Source organism: Carassius auratus, unplaced genomic scaffold, assembly GCF_003368295.1.
Source record: "Carassius auratus strain Wakin unplaced genomic scaffold, ASM336829v1 scaf_tig00000127, whole genome shotgun sequence".
Classification (NCBI taxonomy): Eukaryota; Metazoa; Chordata; class Actinopteri; order Cypriniformes; family Cyprinidae; genus Carassius; species Carassius auratus.
Window position 1 is genome coordinate 29,828 of NW_020523275.1, and position 27,488 is coordinate 57,315.

At 36.0% G+C, this 27,488-nt stretch overlaps 1 protein-coding gene, 1 long non-coding RNA gene and 1 pseudogene across 4 annotated transcripts; all 3 read left to right on the forward strand.

Moving 5' to 3' along the window:
- Nucleotides 1-170: 170 nt before the first annotated feature.
- Nucleotides 171-18,330, forward strand: LOC113068809 (synaptotagmin-16-like). 3 transcript variants are annotated; one of them, XM_026241670.1, is made up of 7 exons: nt 171-390; nt 4,394-4,570; nt 10,215-10,427; nt 12,360-12,676; nt 13,591-14,031; nt 14,986-15,169; nt 16,507-18,330. In XM_026241670.1, exons 1-7 carry the CDS (start codon nt 378-380, stop codon nt 16,818-16,820), a joined length of 1,659 nt encoding a protein of 552 aa, XP_026097455.1. In that variant the 5' UTR covers nt 171-377; the 3' UTR covers nt 16,821-18,330. The 3 variants fall into 3 exon arrangements, with proteins under 3 accessions (XP_026097455.1, XP_026097453.1, XP_026097454.1); XM_026241668.1 differs by lacking the exons at nt 171-390; nt 4,394-4,570 and adding exons at nt 4,945-5,095; nt 7,071-7,490; XM_026241669.1 differs by lacking the exons at nt 171-390; nt 4,394-4,570 and adding exons at nt 5,606-6,063; nt 7,071-7,490.
- Nucleotides 18,331-20,403: 2,073 nt separating this feature from the next.
- Nucleotides 20,404-23,485, forward strand: LOC113068810 (uncharacterized). Its single transcript, XR_003279608.1, has 3 exons — nt 20,404-21,101; nt 21,331-21,446; nt 22,625-23,485. It is a non-coding gene; the product is annotated as an uncharacterized LOC113068810 (long non-coding RNA).
- A 2,415-nt stretch (nt 23,486-25,900) lies between these two features.
- LOC113068811 (sphingosine-1-phosphate phosphatase 1 pseudogene) lies at nt 25,901-26,958 on the forward strand (annotated as a pseudogene).
- The last annotated feature ends 530 nt before the right edge of the window (nt 26,959-27,488 follow it).

Consider the following 27,488-nt stretch of genomic DNA (forward strand, 5'->3'; position numbering starts at 1 on the left):
ATTACCTAAACTTTAAGATTTGAAAGTCCATCTGGGAAACGGGTACAACACATGGTAAAAACATACATGTTACTTAATTGAGCCTGGATGAAGGTTCTATTCTAGAGGACATTTCTGCAGAGTGTAGCGGGGCGCGCAGCGCGTGCTCGTCCAGATGCCCGCGTGCCCGGGTACCCGTATGCGTAGTTACGTACTCGCGCGCGAAAGCAGCATGTCTCGGTGGACTTCTCCGCGGTCTCCAGCGGTTTTGTCGGGGACAGACGGTGCTGATACGTTCAGTAGGACCGGTCGCCAAGCCTCTTCGATTCCCCTGTGCTTTACATGGAGATATCGATAGATACTGATCGATAGGGCGGGTGGTTCAGTGAAACTCGAACATGGCATCAGATAGTAAGTATCGCGTTACTTTAAACGATTTTACGAAAAGAGTTGATTTCATTCCTGATCAAATATTTGCATACACGGTATCAGTTTGTTTATTAAAGCTCCTTGGCTGATTTTGCGGCAGTGCTCAACGATGAATTGTGCCAGCGTCATTGTCATCATTCATATCATCTAGGCTTCTCTAGTCTACTGTACATTATAACAAATGACATGTCATTCAAACGATTATAAACACGACTGGAGAATTTCATGTGATGTTTCATATAATCCATGTTCTCGCTTTTGTTAGTGTTATTGTTATTGCTTTTGAAAGTAGTTTATTTTTTATTATTATAGTTTTAAAGCACACATTATAATGGCTTAAAACATTTTGATCGTGTTTATTCCAATACCTTTTTAAGAGTTTTTTTTTTTTACAGATCTGTCCCCGTTATGTCATGACAATCAAAACATCATTTTAGAGAACAATTTATATTTTAAAATAGAAAAAATAGACAAAAAATTATTGAAGTTAATTGTATTTAATTCTTACAAGTTCAAAGGTAATAGCTAATTAACACATAATCAGAAATCACTTCAAAACACTTAAAATCCGCTTTAAAGTTGTTCTATGTCCTGTTCTTTATTTAAAACAGAAGATGTCTTAAATATTTTAATACAGATGAAGCATAGTTCAGGATTGTCCAGTACCTTCAGCTAACTGACGAATCACAGTCAGTCTCAGATGGCAGATTTTGCAGATATATTACCTTCAGAAATGTTTGTTTGAAGGTCCTTCATTCTTCAAATCAACTTTGTTAGATCTCCAATGGGAAATGTAGAATCAAAGTACTTAAAATAGTTCAATTAATAAATCATTAAAGAGATCTATAATGTACTGGTTTATTTTGCAGGGAGATCTCGGGCACACATATAGGGATTTTTTTACAATAGGTATTTTCTCCAAACTAAAATTTCAATATTGTTATAATTTTATAATGGCTTCTGGTTAAACAATATTATAAAATATATAATTTTTTATGTTTTGTAATTTTATACATTATATAAGTTTCAGTTTCTATTTGTCAACACAAGTTTTATCATCTCTCTCTCTCTCTCTCACTTATAGACCATGTGCAACATGCTTCACTGTGAAATGACCTGCATAGTTAGTCCTAGACAATAATGGTGAAAATGTTAATAGAGTCTGTAGAAACATCTCAATCTGAGAAATATTTACTCTCAAAACATGAAGCATGGGATTTGGTCTCCCATATTCCATAACGGTGGAGTTCACTTATAATAAATTGGTTCTCTTATTGATTTTTCCTCTGTAGTTGGAGACCTAATAAATATTTTAATAATTGATTTACCCTACTATTAATACATAGAACTTATTTATTATTATTATTATTATTATTATGCATTACTTCAATTTTATCTCTAATTGCAATAGTTCTATTTTAATCTCTAGATAGCTCAGATGAAAAAATGACCCACAAAGAAAGTTCAGAATAACAGCATATATGTCAAATGCAAATATTTTTTAACATTGTGGCTTTATGTTTAGACTAGTGGACTTTGAGAAAGTTTTCAGCCGTCAGGAAAGGTGTTCGTGCCTGAAGGGAAGCTTACTGAAAAATTGAGAGAGATGACACATCCCGTACCAATTAACTAAAGCCAAGCCCTGTAACTTTCAAAGGCTTTGTTAAGCTCAACATTCAAAGTTTTTCTTGACGAACATAAATTTTTCCTTTTTCCATATCTAATCAGCTACTTGATGTGGAATGTGTGCGCTTATGTCTACTATATTGTCTTAATGTAATGTGATGTCTATTAATTACATATATAAATTAAAACAACTTAAAATCTAGCTATTTAACTTGAGGATTTTCAAGTAATTGTTCCTTGTTCTAAGAAGTTTTATGATGTAGTTCGTACAAATGACCAGTAGATAGAGATGTTTTACTATTTTCAGGCAGCAAGTTTGGTGTTTTTCGTTTTAGAGTTCTTCTCTTTCCATCTCCCCATATTTTGATTTGTCATTTATTAACACAAGCAATGTTCGATTCACTTCTCTCTCATTGTCAGAAAAAAGGTACAAAGCTGTCACTGTGGTAGTACCTTGAAGTGCAAAAACTCCTAAATGGAAAGGAAAGGAAATGACTTGAGGTGATGGGTGGTGTGTTAAAATGTCCTATTAGTACTTAAAAAATACATGAAGGATATCACAGCAGTGACAGGTTTGTACAATTAAATTTTTTTCTGAGAGTGTTGAGTGTATATGAGTTTAATAGACGTAACTTTTTTGGATTATAGTAATTAAGAATGGTATAGTGATGTTAAATAATATTTAGAGCTCGTCTGAACTGTACTCAACTGTACTGAACTGTGTACTCAAGAACAGAAAATCCATGGCAAGATGAAACGTGTGTGTTTATGTCAACAAAGCCATGCTCAAAATCACTTCTCACAGAATGCTCGAGTTGTTTCCAAGGAAACCATCCTGGTCATGCAGTACACAGGTCCATGTGGGTGTGTGAATGTGTGTTTCTGTGCTTACAAGGTCAGTGTGTTCTTGATTGCACATGTAGAGGAGTGTAGAAAGCATGACCAAGTGTTTGGAGATGAAATTCACAGCAACAGAACATGTAATCTCTCATGAATCTTAAAAAAATAGTTCACCCAAAAACACAAATTCTGTGTTCAAAATCATTTCACTCAATCTCGTGTCGTTCCAAACTTGTATGACTGACTTTCTCCTTAAAAACATGAAAGATGATGTTCGGCAGAAGTATAGTCAGGAGATTTTTTTCTCATTCTTGTATTTATAACCATATGCTTATGTTTTTCACACTCATTTGCGTGAGTGGTAGTTGTTCATCGCAGCAATAACTGTGACTGCATTTGGCTTGTGTGTGTGTGTGTGTGTGGGTGCAGATTAGATGGTTCAGAAAAACAGTGTTAAGCTTTAGCTTTTCATTCAACACACACATGTAAACACTCTCAAACACACACTCAGGAGTACCTGCCCTCCCAGACTCTGTGAAAGATTCACTCTTATGTAACTTAATGGTCCATTTTACACTTGAAGTGTTCACTTCAAAGCACCTTCGATGAATAATTGTGTTGAATATAAGGCCATGATTTCTCTGTCAGATGCAGGGATGTTCTCCACCAGGCAGAGATCAGTCTACAGTATAGTCAACACATTCCCTTTTAATGAAAAAATTGCAAATGTGAGCAACATGACTAATTGAACTGGTACATAAATAGACTGGCATTTGCAAATACATTTAGTTATGAACTCTTTTCTGTTGCAGCACACGTTTTGAGCAATGCTGTAATAATTTGCATTAAATTACCATTTTAGATCACTTTTACATCCCTTTTTAAGTAGGTAATCCAACCTAGGAAGACATCTGTGTTCTTAGACTTTGTGTATACTTTGTTTAAATTAATTTAATAATACATCAATTATTTTAGCAGCAAAAGAATTTGAGCGAAATCTTGGCACAAACTTTTAAATAATTTACATTCAATAGGCAGTATATATATATATATATATATGTATGTATAGAGAGAGAGAGAGAGATGGTTTAAAATAACTTTAATGTGTTAACTGGAAATTTAATCTGGGAGTCACATGTGTGCCGAACAGTATTTGGTTTCATCCGCATGTATCACAGATCAACTGTGATCCATTTAAACCCTAATATCTGACAGATCTAAGAAATCTTTAATTTACTTATTTAACATGAAATCGTCAAATTGCTACTCCATATCAATCGCATAAAACAAAAATACTGAATAATAAGAACTATCATTAAATGCAATAAATAACAGAGTTTCATATACACATTTTTCCCAGAACATTCCTGCAACCCGGTAGCAATTCTTTCACGGCCCGGTAGTTTTTGGGGACCTCTGCTTTAAAGGACAGAAACGACATTAATACAGTATAAAAATTAAACTTCTATACTTAAATGCTTCTGATCAATTTGTATCTGTGTGTCTGTTCCCTCACCAGTCACTCCGGAGGCGGTGGGCTTCCTGTCAGTGGTGGGCATCTTTGTCATCTTGCTGGCCATACTCTTCCTTTTCATCAGTAAGAAGCTTTGTTTCGCTCATGTCGGTGGACTGCCATGCCTCGAGCAGTACAGCCGGCACAAACGTAGAGACCGTTCTGGGATTCACCAGGGACTCGGTGAGTATTATTGTTCAGACAAACTTTTTTCTATTCAGGAAAAGGTAAACTTCATTATTAAAATATTTTCTCATATCCAGGATGAATATAATAATAGTCTGTTTGATTACCATTGGCAGACAGGTGGAGTGTTTGGGATCCAGTGACCTGTATTAAATGCACTGAATCACACACATCTTTGTGTGCTCTGTGGGTTGTCGCTATCTCTACTCATTCCTGGCAAACACGTATACACACACTCACCTATGAGTAAACCTTGCACCTTTTGGTTATACACACACATTACACAGTCAGTATATCAGCTGGGTGTTGGAGGAAGTTCTGTTGTGGAATTTCAAAGCAGCTCCTTCAGTAAACATTTACTCTGTCAGTCTTAGGTGGTGTCCTAAGTCTACTAGCTAGATAAACGCCATGCGTCAGGCGCTGCTGAACTTATTCGACTGAAGGTTTGCTGTATGTGATAGTTTATGAGATGCAGGGGCTCTAAATGGAGTAACTGGTTGTTTTTTTGAGGAGGCCATGCTGGTAAGTGTTTTTACTAGGGATGCGTAATATAGTGGTACCATAATGGTTGTTGGCTGATATTTGAGATTTTTTACATTTTCGCAATTGGATATTTAACAGTACATGATAACTTTTACAGTTAGATTTACCTTTGTCGTCATCTAACACGTACTTAAAGTTTATCTTTGAAAAGACTTATAATGTAATAGCACCGCTAAATCTTTGTTTGTTAGATCGATCTTTGGCAAATCTCAAAGTGAATATCCATTCTGATACCATTTTGATACCATGCATTATAATGTTGTGACACCTAAATTACTTGTAGCTTTTAAAATGAATTATTTTTTTTTCTTTTGTATTTATTTAGATAATATTTTATATATTTAAATATTATTATTTAAAATAGTTTTCGTCAGATAGCTGAAGTAGGGCTGGTCGATATAGGTCGATATCATATCAAAAATATGATCACAATATATATATTTTTCATATCATTCAATATCGATATATATCACGATGTTCTTTTACCATTAATGGGGAAGGAAATACTTTCCACATGTTTGGTAGACAAAATAAAAATAAAAAATTGCCTATTGAAATTAATATAAAATGTTTTTTCATTTATTTATATAGCACCTTTCAAACACCTTAAGGACACTTTATATAAGATAAATAACAGATAGTATACAACATATAAACAGCAGACGGAGGTGAAATAATATGCAATACAAAAGCATTGAACAGAAAATTTAGGCAAGCAATTCATTAAGAAACATTGTAAATGGGTGAGTTTTAAGAGCAGCTTTAAAGGTCTTGAGTGAAGAGATAACCCCGAGATCTTGTGGTAGTTTATTCCAGAGTTTGGCAGCGGAAATGCAAAAAATCATACCACCCACACTAGATTGACGGAATTTGGATACTGCAAGCAAATTTTCAGAGCTCGATCTCAAAGTACGAGCAGGGAGATAGGGGATAATTATTTCAGAAAGGTAAGAAGGACTCTTAAACCGAATATGATAAGTGACAGGGAGCCAATGTAATTGCTGTAAAACCGGAGTGATGTGGACAGATCTTTTGGTAAATGTAAGAACACGAGCAGATGAATTTTGGGTAATCTGCAAGCGATTAAGAACTTTGTTGCTTAGGCCATAAAACAAGTAATCTTGATGAAACGTAATAAGCACAATTTAAATTTAAAGATTGGTTATAGGCAGACAATATTAAGAAGGTGAAAAACATAGGATTTGACCAGCGAGTTGAAGTGGGATTCAAAACGTAGACAAGAATGAAACATTATACCAAGATTGTGCATAGTGGAAGATGAATGGACTATAACTCTGTCAATGTCAATGGAGTAGTCAGGTTGGGAGGAGACAAGGGATCTAGGGCCAACTAACTTTTTTTTTTTCAGTATTTAACTTTAAGAAATCTTGGGCCATCCATACTTTGAGATCATATTTTGATTATTAAGATTTAGCAGACTATAAAATAGTGATATATTTATGTCATAATTTCTTCAAGTTAAACCAGACTTTTATTTTGATGGGTTGTCATGAAGTTTTACTTTTCTTACTTTTTCATATTTTTAATAAACTGTTTTTTTTTCATAAATGAAATGGTATAAAGCTAGTGAAGTGACTCATGTTCATATTTAGAAACGCAGACATTGAATAAACAGTGTGCATCATGTGTGTTTGAGTTTGTGTACACGCAAAACATCGCAGGATTTGCTGACTGGCTGAGTTTATTTCTTCTGTGTGATTAATGTGTTAGATTAATCCATGTAAAAAATGTCCAGAGCTTATCATCGTTATCAACATCAAATTTATGGCAATCTTGATATGATATCATATATCTCCCAGCACTAATCTGAGGCAGTTAACTTTTGATTGAAGTGTATGTTTCATGTCAATCTGCAAATTATGGTTGTTAGTTGCATTATAGTGTAAAGTAAATATGTTCTGTATAAGTTCTGTTGATTTTGTTTTTAAAACAGTAACAGCATGAAGGAATTCAATGGGTCTTCTGTGCATCTGAAAATAGACCTTCTTTTGAGCTGTTGGGGAAAACATTTTGAAATCTGATGGAATGGCAGACATTCCTCAGTCAGGTATCCCAGTATTCACTTCATGGATCGCAGAGATGTCAGATGCTTTTTCCAATGGCTTTCGCCGCCTCAGCCTAAACCGCGTTGTTGACTCTGAGGTGTCAGTGAAAGATGAGAGTTCAGAGGTGGAGCAGAACTTGATGGATGTTCATGGATCTGGAGTTGATCCACAGGAGAAGCTGGCGCTCCGAGATCAGGGCAGTAGGTTTGAATATGCCCTCTCGGTCGAACGTCTGACTCCCATCAGAGAAGAGACCGATGAGCTGGAGAGCAGGAGAAGTCTGCTGGCTTCACGGTGCTCTGATGCTGGTAAGATGTGGGTTAGTAGTTGTTCAAATGAATTGGTTCATCTTCTTGGTCCTTTTTTGTTGAGACTGCTGTCCGTTCATTTAGTTTAGACATCACTGGTGGTTCTGTCCTTCTCTAAAACTTGTTGCATGTTTGCTGTGTAACTTTTTGTTACCTCTGTGAAAATAGTGACTGTTGGCTTCATAATTATAGTGTTAGTTAAGGTCCTCATTTTTTTTCTTCTCCTTGCTACAGTAACTTTTAAAGCAGCCATGGCCATTTGTACTTAAAATGTGCATCCAGTGTCAGACAGTTATTTTAGCTGTACAAAAATAGTCGTTTATGCTATTTAATATTGCAACCTGGTATTTGTTATAAAATTATTATTAGTTATCATTGTAGTCATAATTACACTGGTTTAGCACAAATAACTTGCTGCTCACTGCACTCTACAAATGATTTTCCTATAGCAGCTAATGAATTGGAATTCTCGCACATTCGGTTTAGCTTTAGCTTTCAGATTATTTTAAATTCTTCATACTATATTTCCATTATTTGCAAAAGTTTCTGAGAAATTCTGTTGTTTGGAAAGATACTAAACACAGATACACAGACACTCATATGCAGGGTTTAACACGCAGCCTCGTGTGTATGTGTGCGTTTCTCTATGAATATTTAAGATAATCAGTAAACTGAGAACGCCCTCTCAAAATAAATAGGAGAGTCGTTAAATTTACACATGAATACGCTATGCTCACATACACACGTTCACTCACACACACACAAACACACACACACATTTACAACATTCAGTCATACACCGTCACAATATACTCACCTAAGATACTCTTAACATGCCTGTTAAAGGAATAGTTCACTCAAAAATGAAAATTATGTCAACCCTGAATGAATAGCTGTTTATGATTTTCTTTTTTCTTTGGAAAATGAAAAAAGACATTTTAAAGCATGTTGGTAACCAAACAGTTGGTGGTCCCCATTGACTTCCCTAGTATGAATAATATTACTATGGAAGTCAGTGGGGACCAGCAAATATTATTTACAATATCTTCATGTTTTCAGCAGAACAATGAAATTCATACAGGTTTGGAACAGTTCAAGGGTGAGTAAATGATGACAGAAGTAAAATTTTTGGGTGAACTATACCTTTAAGGTCTTAGAGATGGATATACACACTATACACTACATACACACACATTTCAAAAAAGAAAGTTAGCCAGTAAATGTTTGTAAATAATTTCCTATTTCTATATGGTGTTCGATAGAAATCTGCCTGGATGGCTGAGCTGGAAAGGTTCTGAAATTCACATTACAATGAAAAATAGAATTAAAATTAAATCAAGATGGCATGTCTGTCACCTACTGTAGTAAATTAACGGTTCATATTGTTGTTGTTTTTAATTCTGATCCCTCTTTAAATCAAAACTTTTTAAAATGTTAGCATTTTGAAGAAATATTAAATGCTTTTAATCTTTTGAATATAAATTATTATTATTATTTCTAAATAAACTGATCTGATGTCTATTGTTCAATCATATTTATTCATAATATAGTAAGTTTTCATTCAAAATGTTAAAATGTATATTAATGTATGTAGAAATTAAAATTAACCACTGAAATGTAATGGTTTTAAATAATGTTTTCTCTGACTCAGAGAGTTAAACCTGGTTCATCTTATGTTCCAAACAAAATGTCCATGAGTTGGACCCTATAAGGGCATTTGTTTTGAAGAGTTCTTTGCAGCGGTTATTTGTGAGCTGTTCTGTTTGGAATGGCACAGCTGCTATGATTGTTCTCCTTTCAGTTTCCCTGCGTAGAGATAATTTCTGTCATATGGAACGCACTCAGTGTGTACATTGAAGAAAAACAATTCACCATGAGGGACTGGTAGCCATGGCAACTTCCATACATAGCCACTTGGTCTAATTTGATGTCTGTAAGTGAATGATGTGGTGAAATGCAGTGAAATGAATGGAAGTACAACTATAATGGATGACAGAGAGAGAAAAAAGAGGCCCAAAGACACTAATTGGCCACTCTCTTCTGTTTGATAATATGGTAGACATGCCTGTCTACACAGACTACATTATAATTCAAAATGCCTTCATGTCTGAGTCACCTAATGACAACGTCCAATGTCTTTCTATCTCACCTGATGGATTATGAAAAAAGGTTATTGTGGTCAGAGTAGAAGTGTTTTTATTTTTTTAATTATTATTATTAATATTGGTTCTTGTTAAGGCAGTTATCGCAATATAATTGTGTTTAATTGTATTGTGCAAGGATGCATTAAATTGATCAAAGGTGAAAAGACTTTTACAATGTTAAAAAATATATATTTATATTTCAAATAAATATGCTTTTCTTTTGATTTTTTTTTTTAAACCTGAAAAAAGTATCAAAGTTTAAATCATAATAATTTACATTTTAAAATATATGCTAATAGAAAACAGTTATCTTAAATTGACTTTATTACAGTTATTACTCTATTTTTCAAACTTTTGAATGTTGGTTAGAGATTGTTACACACACATGAATGATTCCTCAAATTGTGTGACTTGTTGAGATGAGATGTTCTTTCAGTTTTCTGAGCAGTCAGACTTGATTAATTTAATAAAATGGGCAAATATTCCCATAGACTTGCATTGAACAAAGAACCGGAGCTATTTCTAGGTATCAGAATGTCTTAAAGAAGGACTTTTTTTGTCCCCATCTGTGTGTGTGCAGTGAATAGTTCCGGTGATGATGGTGAGATTTCCAGCTTATCAAACAGCGATGAGGAGTTAGCAAAGCAGTTTGAGATCACTGTTTCCCGCTCACAAAGCTTCCGTTCGGGGGTTATGGAGCTCCACACCCAGAATGCACCAGGCCAACATCAAAAATTTAAACAGTTGGTGTCTGACCAGGAAGAAGGAAGCACAGATCCATCTGACTGTGAAGGTACACACCCACATTCTCTTTGACATTTATATATAAACATGCATAGCGTAGTTAAGCTTTACTGACATACATGTCACATATATGTCAAGCACACTGAATATTTCACTACACTTTGAAGCAGCTCCTTGCTGATCAATTGAGCTCAGAGCCATGGTTTAAAAAGAAAGACTGTACTTTAATTAATTTAATTCATTAAGGTCATTCAGTTATTTCAAAAGCATTTCTACTTGAAGGGTTTGTGAGGGTGTTTTCATTGTGTGAGTGTGGATGATTGTGAATAAAATATTGTCTACGATTTTGTCATCAGAATAATGCAAAAAAGTAAAAAATAAAAAAGCCTTTCAAAAAAAATCTGACTTTGGCTGACTGTTATTGATCTTTTTTTAACATAAAAAATTAAAATTATCTAAAACACTGTCAATAAAAATCTAATTAATTAACTTTATGGTAAACCAGTGTTGATATTTTTAACTAAAAGTATTAAAAGTCATTAAAGTACTTTAAATAAAGGTGTAATAAAACAAAATAAATATTATATGGAAAACTTCAAAAGAAAGTTTTATTTATTTAGCCCTGCAGACTAACTGAATTAAGCTGAATTACTAAAACTACTAAACTACTACTAATTAAAACAATAAAAAAGGAATTAAAGTGACAAAAACACAGAACTAAAACTAAATAAAAGAATTAAACCTTTAACTAAATTTATAATGACTAAAATAAAACTGGTAAGCCAAAAACAAATCTGATACTGTGCTGACTAGTGGTTTGTGGAGTCCTTTTACTTTGATAATATCTTTTTTTATAGGAATGATATTTAACAAATGAGATGTATTTAATATTTTCTTGTTTCCTTTTAGAGAGCAGTACGATTACATAGAGATTGATTGCTTAGATTGATTCTGTTTTGAGAGTTCTAAGACAACCCAGGAATGAGAACCGATGAATTTAATGAATTTTCAAAACATTCAATCTGATAATGTTAAATAAAACTGCATATTAATTATTAGAACACTGACTTTATTGCCTCAGGCTAAATGCTAAAGCTAACCAATGTTCCAGGAGATGCAATACGCCTTTTATAAATATTTATAAATGTGCTGCTTGTCACGCACTATTAATTCCCCTAATGCTCTGTACATCGCAATTAGACATAGCTCCACTAAAACAGCTTCCAGTTGGTTGCTTATGTCAAAATGTTCTTGTTGTATGGAGTTATAATTCTCATAATGTTCATCACAGCATCAGTTGCCATGGAAAAGCGTCTTTTCGGTTGCTGTGGTAACAAAGTAACTGGCCCTTTCTGCAGTTAATTGGTCACTGCTGCTGAGTAGAACAGTTCGTAACCTGAAAGAGATTTCATTCAGTGAAATTCATAGAGTCACGTAGGACATGCACTTAAAGCCGTAAATTACAATCATTGTCATCTGCTCCGGAGAGCCTGATTGGTCAAGGGAGCCTGTCCTGCAATTATGACATCTGTCAGAGTGTCTGTAAAACTTCATTTGTTAAACATTCAGGGAAAGTGTGTGTGTGTGTGAGAGAGAGAGAGCTGTTAATCTTGTCTTCATTTCTCTATTCAAAATCTACTACTTAATTGTTCTTTCTAAATAACATCGTCTGTTTATTTGAATTACTCAATGGAATAAAAAATTGACAAATGAGATCTCTATAATCGCTCAGTTGTTTCTCATAAACTGCAGTGAGATTAAATGGAGACTTTTGCTTCTTAGATTGTTCCCCTGACATCGATCTCCTTTAGTGTTTCAGCAGAGATCTTAAAGATGTCTCAAACTGTGATCAGAATTGCCAAGAAGTCAGCAATGAAAACACTGTTTCTATTTTTATTTATGCCGAGGGATTTTAGGAGAAACATCTGAATTGTTCTGAGCAACAATCATATAAACTAATTCTCTCATTCTTTTCATGTAGAAGCTGAGAGAAACAGTGTGCAGAGTTTTCAGGATCCCCTCTCATCTAGGCGACGTGTAGGGTCTGAGACGAGAGACCCGCTGTCACAGAGTCCTCTTTCTGAGGACCGGGCGCTTACTGACCCCCTCTCTCTGATGGCAGAGCAGATATCTGTGGGCTCCCAGGACACAGGGGACAGTCTGGAAGCTCTACCCAGGGATGAGCGCAGTCGTCTGGGCAGTGTGGGGCGGCAGACTCCACAAAGGAGTCTGGCAGTCGACAATCATGGTTACGACAACAGTGTGGCTACGGATAGTACACCCACATGGAGTCCTGAGGTGTGTGTGCTTGTGTGCAGAAGAGCCAGATCTTTTCTTATCATTCTGTAAAGACGACGTTTAAAAGTGTGTGGTCAGTAAGAATTGTCTTTTTAAAGATATTAATACTTTTATTCAGCAGGGATGATCAAAAGTGACATTTACAAAGTCAGATTTCTATTTCAAACAAATGCTTTTTGAACTTTATCTTCATCAAATAACCCTGAAAAATATATTTTAGAAAAAAGATAAAGTTAAGCAGTTAAACTGTTTTAACAACTGTTTGATAGCACAAAATGTTTCTTGAACACCAAATCAGCATATTAGAATGATTTCTGAAGGATCATGTGACATTGAATACTGAAGTAACGGCTTCTATATTTTACAACAAAACAAAATTAAAACAGAAAACAGTTATGTTGAAATAATATTTAGCAGTATTAAGGTTTTTGCTGTATTTTGATCATCCAAATGCAGCCTTGTTAAGTATTAGTGGTTTCTTTCAAAGACATTAATACATTTTGATGACCTCCCCTTTATGAATCAAAACGTATAATACAAAAATTTAGAATTTTATAAAATGATAGAAATTTTAGTACATTTTAACTGTTGTGTATTATTACTATTATGTGTTACACCATGTTTTATCTTTTCCGTTCATAATTAGATCATCTAAATTTCTCTCCACATCTCAAAGTGTTATGAGAACTACATTTTAATGAATATTAATGAGTCGTCTGTGCTCTATGGCACTCATAGCTGTTGCTAATGGAAACACCTTGTGTTTATGTATATGTTTTGCACCATAAAATCATCCTCATTCATTTGAAGAGACATGGGGAGGTTGTGTGTGAACGTGTGTTTAGGTCTGTATGTTTACATTCAGTGAGTGTTTGTGTTTACATATGCAAATGAGGATTTCCTTTCTCTATCAGCATGAACAATCTCCATCCCACCCTCTGAGCACTTCTCCTCGTGGGCATATCTCAAAATGTGGTGACCTCACACTTGCCCTCGACTACCGGGCTGAATCCCACAGGCTCCTGGTCACAGTGATAATGGCCCAAGGCATTCCAGACAAGGCACGGAGCGGCATGGACTCCTGGCTGGTGCACGTGGTGCTGTTACCTGGGAAACGACAGCGGCACAAGACGGCCGTACAGAAAGGCTCCATGCCCAGGTTTGAGGAGACATTCCGGTTCTCACATCTAGAACTGGGGGACCTGGGTTCCTCTGCACTCCGGTTCCGCCTGTATGCACTGGGGAAGATGAACAAGGAGAGGATGATGGGAGAGGCCATGTACAGGCTGAGCAGACTGACTCAAATAGGGCGCTTCCAGATCACGCTGGTGCTGGAGCCACGTAGTAATCTCAAGGTGTGTGTGCTTTGCTTTGATAGTATTCCTAGTTTGTTTATTCTTTTGTAAAGTGCCATGGCTCAGCAGTTAGGATTTTTCAGATGGCATGATTTGGCCCCAACTACAAAAAAATATTTTTAACAGTGCATAAAGTCATTTCCTAGATTACATTAACTTGGTGCAGAATTAATAACAAAATGAAATGTAGCACAGAAAGCAAAATACTTAGGTTTGCAAAGCAGAAAAGCACATTTTTCAATTCAATAGAGATAATGAAACACTGGCTCAGAACTGTGTAATGCTGAAAATGATTTTACAAAGTTGTAATGGAAAATTATTGGAGTATGTTTTTCTATATAAAAAATGTAGCCTTTATTTAAGTTACTTGTTACTTGCCATTTTTTTCAACAAAAAAAAAATAGATCTAATTATTATTATTACCTATTTTATAGTTTTTCTGAATATTTGTGAAATTAACTAGCAGTTTTGCTGTGAAAATTATTATTATTATTAATTTTTTTCTTCTTTTTTTTAAGTATACACTGTCCTTATATTAAAGGCTCAAGTGGACAGATACATTTTGATACTTTTGGATAGACACTTTTATGTGCAAACAGCTTCTGAAATTTTTTTTATGAATGTTCAACTTTACAAATCGACTTTTCTCCACCTAAAGACTCGTCAGAATAAAAAATGCTGGAAGTTTTCTGAGGTTACCACCATATTTGTTTGCAAAGATTATTATGTACATCTGTAGATGTACAAGTTGTAGATATGAAAAAGGGATTACATTTTTAAAAGGCACAATGAAAATACAAATAATTTCACAAATAATTATAAAGAAATGGCAAGTAGCACATTGAGTAATTATATTAAAATTTTGAAGTAGGAAGACTGAAATAGTACAGTGTCCATATGTTGAAAAATTAGGTGGAATTATAGTTTATGTACAAATGCTGTCCCTCCCTGCAGACAGGAGACTCCCCGGTGTCTTTGGGTGCTCAGAGTGACAGTGCTTCCTCCACTCATTCTGTTTCTCACGGTGGAAACCCAGAACTACTGCTGGGTTTATCATATAACGCCACCACAGGACGACTGTCTGTGGAGATCATTAAAGGCAGCCATTTCCGTAACTTCACACTCAACAGACCTCCAGGTAAACACACCATCCCACTCACACTAACAGAGGCCCACAAACACATTCAGAGGCATCATTAGAACATCAGGATTGACTCTTGAGCAAATAACCTTTTGTAAAGCCATCTGACATTGATTTAGACGTAAATGAGTCGTCTGAAATAGATCATTTCTACACAAACAAGCTGCTATTACAGACATTTGTACTAGCACATTCTGAACGTGTCATCCTCACAAGTTGTGTTGTGGGTCAAACATTAGGCTTTTAGAGTTCATGCTGTTTCGTATGACTCTTAATCTTTCACGGTCACATCTCACAATGATGCTTCTCTGTGAATGGAGTTACAAGGCATTTAATCGATCACAGAACCCCAGATCTTTTTCTCACACCTCTTCCATCAAGTCGATGAGTCACTGCTGAAGTAAACCATACACACACACACACACATACTGTGATATAATGCTCTCACAGTTTTGTGTTTTCTTCAAAAATAAAAACAATATTTGTTACTGTACTTATATACTCTACCTTTAGTGATTATATGATTTTTGTATGTCTCTTAAATGAATAGTTAATTCCTAATAGAAAATGTAGTCATCCTCAGGCCATCCAAGTGTCCAAACAGCTGATAAAAACATCACAGTTTTCCACAAGTAATCTACACGATTCTACTTGAAGCCATTGCTTCTGGTTAAAATATGAGCTGCTTCGTCTGATCCAGAAGAGAAATATGCAAAGATCAAGTCCAAAGAGTCCAAAACAATTCTAAAAAAAAAAAATACCTTGGTGGATTTTGATGTGAGAGGTCAACAGGGCATGAACCTTTTTACTGTAGGAAGCATTATTATAGATTATGGACTGTATTTTAGCCAGAAGCTATGGTTTAAAGTTAAAACACAGTCATAGATTTGTTTCTTACAGAAGCACAACTTTTCTCTTCACAAGATTTTAATTGTTGGACAGGAGTCGAATGGATTACTTGTGGATTATTGTGATGATGTAATCAGATGTTTGGACTCTCATTCTGACGGCACCCAATTGTGAGAAGTGATGTCATGCTAAATTTCTCTAAATCTGTTCCTATGAAGAAACAAATTCATCTACATCTGATCCTTCATAAATCATTTCAATATGCTGATTTGGTGCTCAAGAAACATTTCTTATTTTCAGCAATGAAAATACTTGTGCTTTTTAATGTAAATCAAATTCACAAATGAGAATTATCCAATAACAAAAAAAAATTGATCACAGGGCTAAAATGGAATAAATGTAAAATGGAATAAAAAAAAAATGTAATGTTCTAGATTAAGTAAATATATTGAGGTGAGATTTAGTGACCTGTGTTTCTCTTTTAGATACATTTGGCAAGCTCACTCTGTTAAACTCCGTGGGACAAGAGATTTCCCGCTGTAAGACGTCCATCCGTCGCAGTCAGCCGAATCCTGTCTTCAAGGAGACGTTTGTCTTCCAGGTCGCGCTGTTCCAACTCTCAGATGTCACATTAATGGTCTCCATTTACAATCGGCGGAACATAAAACGCAAGGAGATGATTGGCTGGGTGGCTCTGGGCCAGAACAGCAGTGGTGAGGAAGAGCTTCTTCACTGGCAGGATATGAAGGAGAGTGGAAACCAGCAAGTCTGCCGCTGGCACACACTACTTGAAGCTTAGAGGAGAGATAGAAGTCTAATCATTCATAACTACTTCATCCAGATGGGGTTCTCCTTTGGGAAGGAGGTGAAAGCCAAGACCAAAATGCCCACAAAAACAGAAATGAACAAGCACTTTTAACAGTTTCAAAGAAAGATAATAATGCAACTGTGAAAATCTTTGAAGCACACACAAACACAAAGAAACACCCACACACCACTTTTCTTTCTCCCTGAGAGTACTTGATATAGTCTCTTATCTGGTAACCCGGAAATGACTTCATGGCGTAATATACTGACTACTCTCTTCAACTCCAGCAGCAACCAATCAAAACGTATTATTGCCAAAGCCACGGTGATTGTCGCCTAGTGATTTCATGAATGGAGGATTGATTTAAAATGATAATGTCTTTCTTCAGACACCAGTAGCAGTTTTGGTGAGACCAAATGTTAAACTGTTGAACACGTGCACTTTCAATCATGCTCTCTCACTGGTGAGAGTAAAGCTGTTTCTTTTTGTTACATTTGACATCTTTTTATTTTATTTTACGTCAAAATATGACTTTATGACTTCAAATATGCCATATTTGACCTAAAAAATATATTTCTGTCATTATTTACTCACCCTCATAATGTTCCATTATGAATTGTTTTGATTCTACTAAGGAAAACTAACGTTTTTAAACTCTTTTCAGAAATTTCATTGATTGGGGACTGGTGCTGTTCAGGCTTAAAAAATACTAATTTTATTCATTGAAAATCTAGACATGCAGTTTTGTTCTACTGGGCATGTTTACAAGTGAATCTGATTAGCGAATGAATCCTTTTACTCAATTTAGTTCAATGATACATTTATCAACAATGGTATGAATGATTCATTTGAAGAGATTTATCTGGTTCACAAATTCATTTGAATCAGTTCCTCGAAGATCTGATCACAAATGCTTAACAGACCACTGGAGATTATTATTGCATACATTTCAGCCTGTTCCTCTCACAGAGCTATTCTATGGCTTGGAGTATAGTGTCCAAGTCAAATGTATTAGTTTTTATAATGCTTGTGAATCCATCTTGAAGCTTAAAAGCTCCAGTTCCCTTTTTGTTTCAAAATTCTTGGAAAGAGACCAATCCTACATACTAAAACTCAGAGCACAGACACTTATGCATGTTCAAGAAAATCTTCAGACAAACTTAACTCTGTCCTTATTACATTAAAACCCAAACTATTTTCTAATGCATGCCTGTAATGCTTTATGCATATATAAAGTGCCTGATCTGATCAAACCTTTATGGAGCTTTTATTTATAGCCTGTGTTATTGGATATAAGCATGAAAAACTCCGGAGCATTACAAATGCATGGACCACGGTGTTTTAAAAATCAGTAGTGCCTGTTTTGCATGCATTCAAATACAAAGTGTTTTTTTGGAGATAAATGCATATATTTTGGCTATTATTAAAGACATCCCTAATACACTACTTTTGTGCTTTGTTATGATTCGGAACATCAATAAATCTTTATTTTGTAACACTGATTTTGCATTAATCTTAGTGTATCACAACTGTGAAAATGGGTGATACTGGCAGAAGAAAATGTTGCTTCAACTGACAGTAACCAACCATATGATCATAATCTGTTGATCAGGCTGTTTGGATCAGACTGACATAATATCTGAAACCGTTTGCCAGAAGAGTGAGGGTATTCATTTTCCAATCAGGTAATGTTTGCATACAGGAGTGGAAAAATAATTTATGCTCGAATGAGATAAATAAGCATAGAGACGGGAGGTTAAAAGATCATTTAAGAGTTTAAAATGTTTAAAACCTTTATGACATACCATATACTATATAAGTATGTTCTGCATATGGTATGGTATCTTTAAGTAGATAGATATGCTGCATGAGTGTACGAGTAAAAAAACCTTTCAAAAGTATATATATATATATATATTCTAAGGAGATAAGCCATATGTTAAGAAATACGTAAAAAGAAAGAGCAGGAAACGCAGCAGCAGAGGATGCGAGAAGAATGGAGTTTGATGCTGGAGCGTCATCATTGCCTAGTGACTCTCCTAGCAACAGGAAACATCTGTTTCAGCGTCGACCAATCAGCAGCCGGTGCAGTATTGCTCGCTGCACAGAAAGGGGATATTTTAAGAGCCGAGAGTGAGCCGAATACTACAGGGGTTATATGAAAAGCAAGACTTCGACATCTGGGGGCGAAGCGTCAAGTTCACGCGGAGCTGAAAACGGCTACATTCGGCACAGCATGAGCTGTTTTTTGAGCCTCTGGTTTAACGAAGAACGCGCGTGCGGGGACTGCTAATGTGGCTTTATAAATAAGGTAGGAATATTTAGCTCTGTTAATCGCATGTATTTTTTTTTTCATCTCTGTGAGCGCACTTAAAAGATAATGTTCTATTTTTACTGCACGCTTTTGTTTATTTTGTAACAGTCATAGCAGATGAAATTCCCATTCTCTGGTGGTTTGGAATTATTTTGGAAGATGCGCGATCTGTGATTCATTCATTAGCGTGGTTGAGTGGTTGCTTCTACTGCATTGTACAATATAATACACGCATGCATATTCTGTGCTATTTTCAGTTATTGAAGGTACTTATTTGGTACACTGTAGGAAAATAAATAATATTTTTACAAATATATATAAAATGCTACAGCAAAGACCTGTAAGTTGCATTACAATGAGGCTATATTTTCCATAGTATAGAATATTCTTAAATGTTTTGCAAAATTATAAAGTATTTTCACGGAGAATATTAAAGAAACAGTTTTTTAGTACAGTAAATTTTAGTACATTTTAGATTGTGAAGAAATTATGTTTCAAGTCAAATTACAAACCAAAATAAAAAAAAAAATTTTTGTGTGGAATGGGTCACTTCATGTGGCCCACATTAACAGGACCAGCTCAATACTAACAGGCTAATCTTGTTTTGTTTACCCTGAGGATTGGATAATGTTGCTGGAAAATAATGATCATGGCGAATGCAAAATAGTATTTCTAAAATAACATCAGAAAGCGAAAACTATTGCTTTTGCTTAGTGTTGTGTTGCATCAAAGACAGCTGAAGAGTTCAGATGCAAAAGTACCATCTGAAATTTCTTTCTAAAATTTGCATTTTTATCAGGCTCCTATATGTTTAGGTTCAGTAATACTTTAATAGAAATGGATTAGGTTCAGGTTACTTTAATGGCAATGTATTAGGTTCAGTTTACTTTAATGGCAATATATAGGTTCTTTTCTATGCCATTAATGTGAAACAAAAACTGACATAAATAGGAGCCTGATAAAAATGAAAATTTTAGATGAAAATTTAAGACAGCACTTAGAAGCTTTTGCATCTGAACTCTTCAATTGCTATTTTATCCAGAGTGCTCCTTTAGCAAGAAAATCTATAAAAAAATCTAATAAATGTTTTAATTGCCTTATTTATTATAAAATAAATAGGCTAAATAAAGTCATTTCATAAAATAAAGTAAATGTTTATGCTTCTGTTAATTTTAACTAAATAAAAAAATAAAAGTAAAATTAAATTAAATATAATAATAATTAAGAATAATTCATTATAGTTATGAGTAATATAAAGATTAATAATAATTTATGCACAATATATATAGCATCAATGTTATCAGTACAATTAAAATAACAAACCGATTTTAGTTCAAACATGTTAATTGGACCTGCTTAAAATGTTTTAAAAATGATTACATTTAATGACGTTTACATTTAGAACTGAACTAGGCCTATACAGCCACCAAAACGTATTGTATTTTTAATTTAACCAATTTTAACAAAGGAAAAATACTTTTTTGTCTTATAGCCTATTTATTCTCTCGACTTATTCTCGAGAGAGAGAATAAGTGCGCAAACTCACACGCAGCCCACACTAATCTTTCCACCCACGCGCACTGCGCGCCGCTGTGTTGACAGACAGAGCAAGCGGCACGTTTCTTTTAGAATTAAGACGTTGTACTACACACGTCACAGCTGCCTGCAGGTGTCGTTACATTTACTACAACAGTTCTTGCCCGATATGTATTCGCGTTTTTGAGACAGAACTACACGAATATCTGTATGTAATCGGGGCTAGTTGTCAAGCATTCACACCAGTATAATTCTAACCTTAATCGGAAAGTAAACAATAAGATTTAGTAAACGATACTGTCTCTTTCTTTCTATGACTAGAAACCATTAGGCAATGTGTGTGAGCCAGAGGAAAGCGTCTCAGGTGAATAGGGGATTTGTCAGAGAGGTGTGTGATTGTGTTTGCGTGAAGCAGTTTTCAGGTAATTAATACACACAACACACAGGCCTTGTTACATAACACTACCTGAAGTCTAATCCACTTTACCCATGGTATAGTGTTAGAAACACTATTACACTGATGGAATTGTTTGTTGAATCATCTTTCACAGTAAGAGATTGAAAAAAAGAGATGTTACATTTGTAAAAATCCAATTTACATCCATTTGCAAAGCCATGGATTTCATAAAATCCCTGTGTGCTCGTCTGCAGGGTCTTTCCTCTAAGACTGCCCTCAACGGTCAACAACGTCGAAAGTCGCCTACTTTAAGCGCAAATATGCGGAAGAGGAGGATGTTCGGGGAAGCCTACATGGATATTTACAAAAAGTGAGTGGCATTTGAAATGTGCTTAATTGCGATAATGTATAAACTCGGAAGCCATATCACCCTGGAGTCCAAGACCAGTTTCCCACTGAAGCTAAGCAGGGCTGAGCCTGGTCAGTACCTGGATGGTAGACGACCTGAGAAAACTAGGTTGCTGCTGGAAGAGGTACTAGTGAGGCCAGCAGGGGGTGCTCACACTGTGGTCTGTGTGGGCCCTAGTGCCCCAGTGTAGTGATGGGGACACTATACAATGTAAAGCGCTTTGAGTGCCTAGAAAAGCGTTATATAAATGTAATGAATTATTATTATAATTATTATTAAACATTAAATTGGCTTTACAGAGCCTTGTTTGAAAGATTTGAAAAAAGTTTAGAAAAAGTTTCTAAGTTTCTAGACAGACAGACAGACAGACAGACAGACAGACAGATAGATAGATAGATAGATATACAGACAGACAGACAGACAGACAGATAGATAGATAGACAGATAGACAGACAGACAAATAGACAGATAGATAGATAGACAGATAGATAGATAGATAGATAGATAGATAGATAGACAGACAGACAAATAGACAGATAGATAGATAGATAGATAGATAGATAGATAGATAGATAGATAGATAGATAGATAGATAGATAGACAGACAGACAAATAGATAGATAGATAGATAGATAGATAGATAGATAGATAGATAGATAGATAGATAGATAGATAGATAGACAGACAGACAGACAGACAGACAGACAGACAGACAGACAGACAGATAGATAGATAGATAGATAGATAGATAGACAGACAGATAGATAGATAGATAGATAAATAGACAGACAGACAAATAGATATATAGATAGGTAGATAGATTATCTAGGCAGTTGTCCATTTCATGTAAACATCCCGTCTGCTCCTGTCTTCACATTTGACATCTTCCAACTGTCTCTCCTCACCTCTCTGTTTCTGTCTCTCCTCACCTCTCTGTCTCTCCTCACCTCTCTGTCTCTGTCTCTCCTCACCTCTCCGTCTCTCCTCACCTGTCCGTCTCTCCTCACCTCACTGTCTCTCCTCACCTGTCTGTCTCTCCTCACCTCTCTGTCTCTGTCTCTCCTCACCTGTCCGTCTCTCCTCACCTCTCCGTCTCTCCTCACCTGTCTGTCTCTCCTCACCTGTCTGTCTCTCCTCAGCACCTGATCCTGCGTGAGGAGCGCAGCTGCATCCTGCGCATGTCTCTGCAGAAGCTGCGTTTCCTAGACGACCCTGAGGCTTACCTCCGTCGCTCCGTGCTCATCAATAACCTGCTACGCAAGATCCACCTGGACGAAGCCCAGAGGGAGAGAGAGAAACAGAGATATGAAGAGGAAGAGGAGACGGAGTGGAGGCGGAAGAGACTGAAGGTGGTGCTCAAGGAGTTCCAGCAGTACAAGCTGCTGCCGTATTCATCTTCCCCAGCCTCATGCATCTGTGGCCTGGGCAGCTGCCACACCATGCCCTCCTGATCATGGAGCTTCAATGCTCCTCTACCATTTGGATGATAAAGTATAAGATGTCATCGTGCACATGCAGGGGATTATTCCAACTGTCTACGACTGATTTCCAGGAGCCAGCATTAAGGAAGAAGGGGATTCGGGTTTGTGTGCATTTGAGCTTGTGCTGGTGAGCGTGCACTCTGAGGTTTGTTGATGTGACAGGTGTTATCCATATTAGGGTGTGTTTTTCCAACCGGAAAAAAATATCATCCTGTTATCACTGCCTCACTCTGTTGATATGAACTTTGACCACAGACATTTTGTTTTCATAAATTTGCTTGAGTGAGCTATAATCCTAAGCATTGTTTTCAGGGATAAAAAAGGCAAACAAGAAGCCATGCACCTTGTGGTTGTTATTTTATGTTTTTAGAAGAAAAAAAAAAGAGACGAAAATTACAATTTTAAGTGTCAAAGTCCCAGCTGTTCTTTAGGATAGAGTGATTTTATTAAAGCTTTGTTGCAGTGAAATTGACTTTTTTTGTGTAAGTGGCTAATGATGTCGAACTAGTAATGATTTTTTAAAAGACTTTTGAAAGCACTTTATTTTTACAGTCCTGTTCCTCATGTACATACTATGTACTTACTATGGTAATTACAATAACTATGTAATAACTAGGTACTAACCCTAAACCTACCCCTACCCCATGTAGTTACCTTGCATTATCAGAACTTTCTTTGACAAATACACTGTAAGTACACTTTAAGTATATGTAAGTGCATGTACTGTAAAATAAAGTGCAACCAAGACGTTTCCTTACCTACAAAATCAAAAAAAAAAAAAAAAAAAGGAAAATGTATGAGGGCGAATGAGCATTGAAAAATAATATTTCTTTCAAAGGCCCTCTGGTTTTTGGTTTAAACAGGGTCTCGCAGTCTGCAAAAAAAAAAAAAAAAAAAAAGAAAAAGAAAAAAAAGGTACTTTTCTGTCACCTATCAGGCAGTCCCTTTCAAAATGTACTAATATGTTATTTTAAGGTACTTTTTAAGCACTAATATGCACATTTAAGATACTATGTACCAGCCCAATGGCAGCTTTGTACCTTTTTTCTGGGAGTGTAGTGACATGCAGCTTTCACATTGTGAAAAAACAATTTACTGCATTTGCTACTTGCTACTAACATTGCATACAGACTTTTAAAGGCTTTTGGCAGAAACTGTTACTCATGGTAACTCTGCCATCTAGTGTTATGGCGATGAATTATCAGCTACATAGATTTCTTTGGTTCATTGCTATCAACTGCACTACAGTTTATAACGGTGTTTTACTCTCATTTGTTCTTTTTACAAATTTAGGTTGTCTGTCCAGTTTGTCTGGCCAGTATGCAGAGTTACCAATGCCTCCTTTTACACACAAAGGGATTTTCTACATTTCTGGCTCTCTAATCTTTGGATCTAAAAACCCTAGCTATGTTGGTGTCCGAATATCTTATAACAATGTCCTAGATTCACTCCACAGACCATGGTTTAACTTATAGGGAAAAAAAGGTATAAATGCTCAATGTAGTGTAAATTCCTCCATTCTTTCTCCTACAGAACCTCAGACGATCCTGTTCTTGTCTCATATTGCTGTACATGTCTCACATATTTTGGTTACATAAAGTTTTCTAACAGGAAAAGTTGTACAAAAATATTTTGGTATGGTTAATAATACTCTAGTTATTAATATTTTGTGTGTTTGTTTATGCGCATTTGTATGTGTATTGTAATTTTTTCAAAATCTGAATGTAATTTACTGAAACCTAAATTCAAAGTGCTATCTTTTGGACATTTCAAAGCATAGACACAAATATCCAGTTTATTTTGAAATGGAGTTTTTTTTTGTTTCAAAGAGAACACTTTTGCTCAGAGAATTTAGTGCTATTTTGCCAAAAGATTTAAAAGGAGCATATGAGAATTGTCTATTTTCATGGCAATCAAATAAAATATAATATTGAATGTTTCACTAAGTCCTTTCTGTTTATCTGTGTAAATAAATATATGCAGATAAAAATTGTTCCTCCAGCATGTGCAGCTGCTACAGAGTCACAGTGATGATGGGAGACGACGGTATACACTGTATACATTTTTTTTTTTATTATTATTTATTAATGCTCAAAAATCAAGAATAGTACACAGAATAATACAGCTGTCAACATAAAAGTGGTAGACAATTATAACAACAAAAAACAAAGCAGAAACAAACAACAACAACAAAAAAGATCAGAAAAAAATAATAAAAATGGCTTTACAAACTAAAATAATTAAATTGAGAATTACATGTCATTAAAGATTCACAGAAAGATAAAGTTTTTAAGGCTTTTTTCTAGAAACCTTTATCTATGTATCTAAATGAATGAATAATAAAAAAAAAGCTTAAATTAGATCGAAGCTAACATTAAATGATGTTACCGAAAACAGTTTCTGTGATCCAAAGAGCACTAATAAATTTGGTGGCGCTTTTGAACTCCGAAAAGAAAATCTCATGAATATTCATGTAAGCTCCGCCCAGTGTCAAAAAATCTCAGACAGACCAAATATTCCGGAACACCAGGCTAGACACCGCGTGGTCTGCTTTGTGGCATTAGAAACCATTGAGCTGTGTTTAAATATAAAAACGTTTTCACTCTAAAAGCTTTGTGGTTTAAAAATATAAAAGGATTATTACGACGTAAGCATGTAATTATAAATCAGGCCACACATTCCTTCTTAATAATGAACTCATGTTGATTGACCAATAAATCCACAGCGCTGTGAAAAGTAACAGCTACCACGTGACAATGCTGGCTCTATGATGTTTCAGGGGCGGGTTGGGTAACATTTTAAACGTGTATAAAGTAAATAATTATATTTTATAGCAGTTGGATTAATATCAAACAATGACGTGTTAAAATATTAATAGTATTATTTAGACACATGGTACTTAGACCGACCAATCACAGACAATGTCCGGGCTGCTAAGCCTCTCCCATTTTAACTTGTGGTCGGGTCGCGCAGATCTGTCATTAACCGGATACGGCGTAGAGGTCGGGTTGTAAACCGCTGCAACTAACGTTGGATTTTTTGGGGTTAATTTTTTCTTCGTATGTCTAGATATAACCTCATACGTTGCTATAAGTCTATTTGTCTTAAATTGGGCGTTTTGTTGCTATAATGACAGAAATGGAGGGGATGGTTTAATAACCCACAGCACGGTTCATTCTCAGTAAGTTAGGTCCAGTTTCTCCCGGTCTTACCGGGTGGGTTCAACTTAGGCAGTTTGTCGCTAGACATGGCAGGCGGGTTGAAAGCGGGATTCGTGCGGCTCATGGACTATTTGCAGGATCCTCAGCACGTCGCGCGCTTCCAGCGGATTTGTGGGGTACGCGAGACCGAACCTCGTGACAGACTTCGTAACGGGGCACCAAGCGCTCGCCACGGGGATGTTCAGAACGGAGGCGGGGATGCCACCCGCCGTAGACCAGAGAGCGGCAGAGGGAACGGCGCTGCAGGAGAAAACGGGCAGGTCCTGGATAAAGACGGGATCGAGGCTCAGGGATCCGCGGTGAAGCCGTTGCGCAGAAACTCTCTCACCGGAGACCTCGGGCGGGAGTTCATAATCGACAATAAGTTTCTTTTCTACCTGTTCACGCTTGGCACTGAGCTAGGGAACGAGCTGTTCTATATCTCGTTCTTCCCGTTCTTCATGTGGAACGTAGACGCGTATGTGAGCCGCCGGCTGGTCGTGGTCTGGGTGTTGGTCATGTATCTCGGCCAGTGCACGAAAGATGTGATCCGGTGGCCGAGACCTGCCTCACCTCCGGTGGTCAAGGTGGAGATGTTCTACAACTCGGAGTACAGTATGCCCTCCACGCATGCCATGTCCGGTACCGCCATACCCTTGTCCCTGTTCCTGCTGACCTACCGTCGATGGGAGGTAAAAAATCACACCATTCAGTGCATGTATGATATTTAGATGAGTGTTGCGTGACTTTCCACAAAGCAAAAGTGTCCCCAGATATATATAGCTAGTAATGTTTTTTTTTCTTTGTGTAGCTAGATGAGTTTCAGTTCCTTGCCTCCAGCAACCTGTCACTCACGTGAAAATAGCAATTATCAAACAACCAATCACCCCCCCCCCACACACACACACCCCAACTTTTTCCACTCGAGGGGCCGTTTCACGCAGAAATATGTTTAGTTAGGGAAGAAAAGTTTTACATCATGTTGACTTTAATCCTTTTTTTGTAGAATAACTACTATTTTAATAATAAGACGATCATGCTGCATGAAATTAGATTCCTTCCTATTAGAATGAAAGCCCATTTCCACATCATAGTAAAAAAAGCAATTATTTGAAAAAAAAAAATAAAAAAAACTTTCTTAAGCAAAAACATGCGTCAATATACAGACACCTACAGGCATTTTTACATTTAAATTAAGGCATTTTTGGGAGTATTTATTGCTCTTTTTATTAGTAAGCAGCACCATCCTCACAAGTTTAAGAGGTTTCTGTGAGGACATTTTCAGATGGATAGTTAAACTAGTATGCAAAGGCACCTATTTA

Bases quoted from the DNA above. Each gene is read 5' to 3' on its own strand.
- LOC113068809 (XM_026241668.1), top strand. From the start codon at position 7,163: ATGGCAGACATTCCTCAGTCAGGTATCCCAGTATTCACTTCATGGATC. The intron at 7,491-10,214 runs GTAAGATGTGGG...GTGTGTGTGCAG, and splicing joins TTCACGGTGCTCTGATGCTG to TGAATAGTTCCGGTGATGAT. The intron at 15,170-16,506 runs GTAAACACACCA...TTTCTCTTTTAG, and splicing joins CACACTCAACAGACCTCCAG to ATACATTTGGCAAGCTCACT.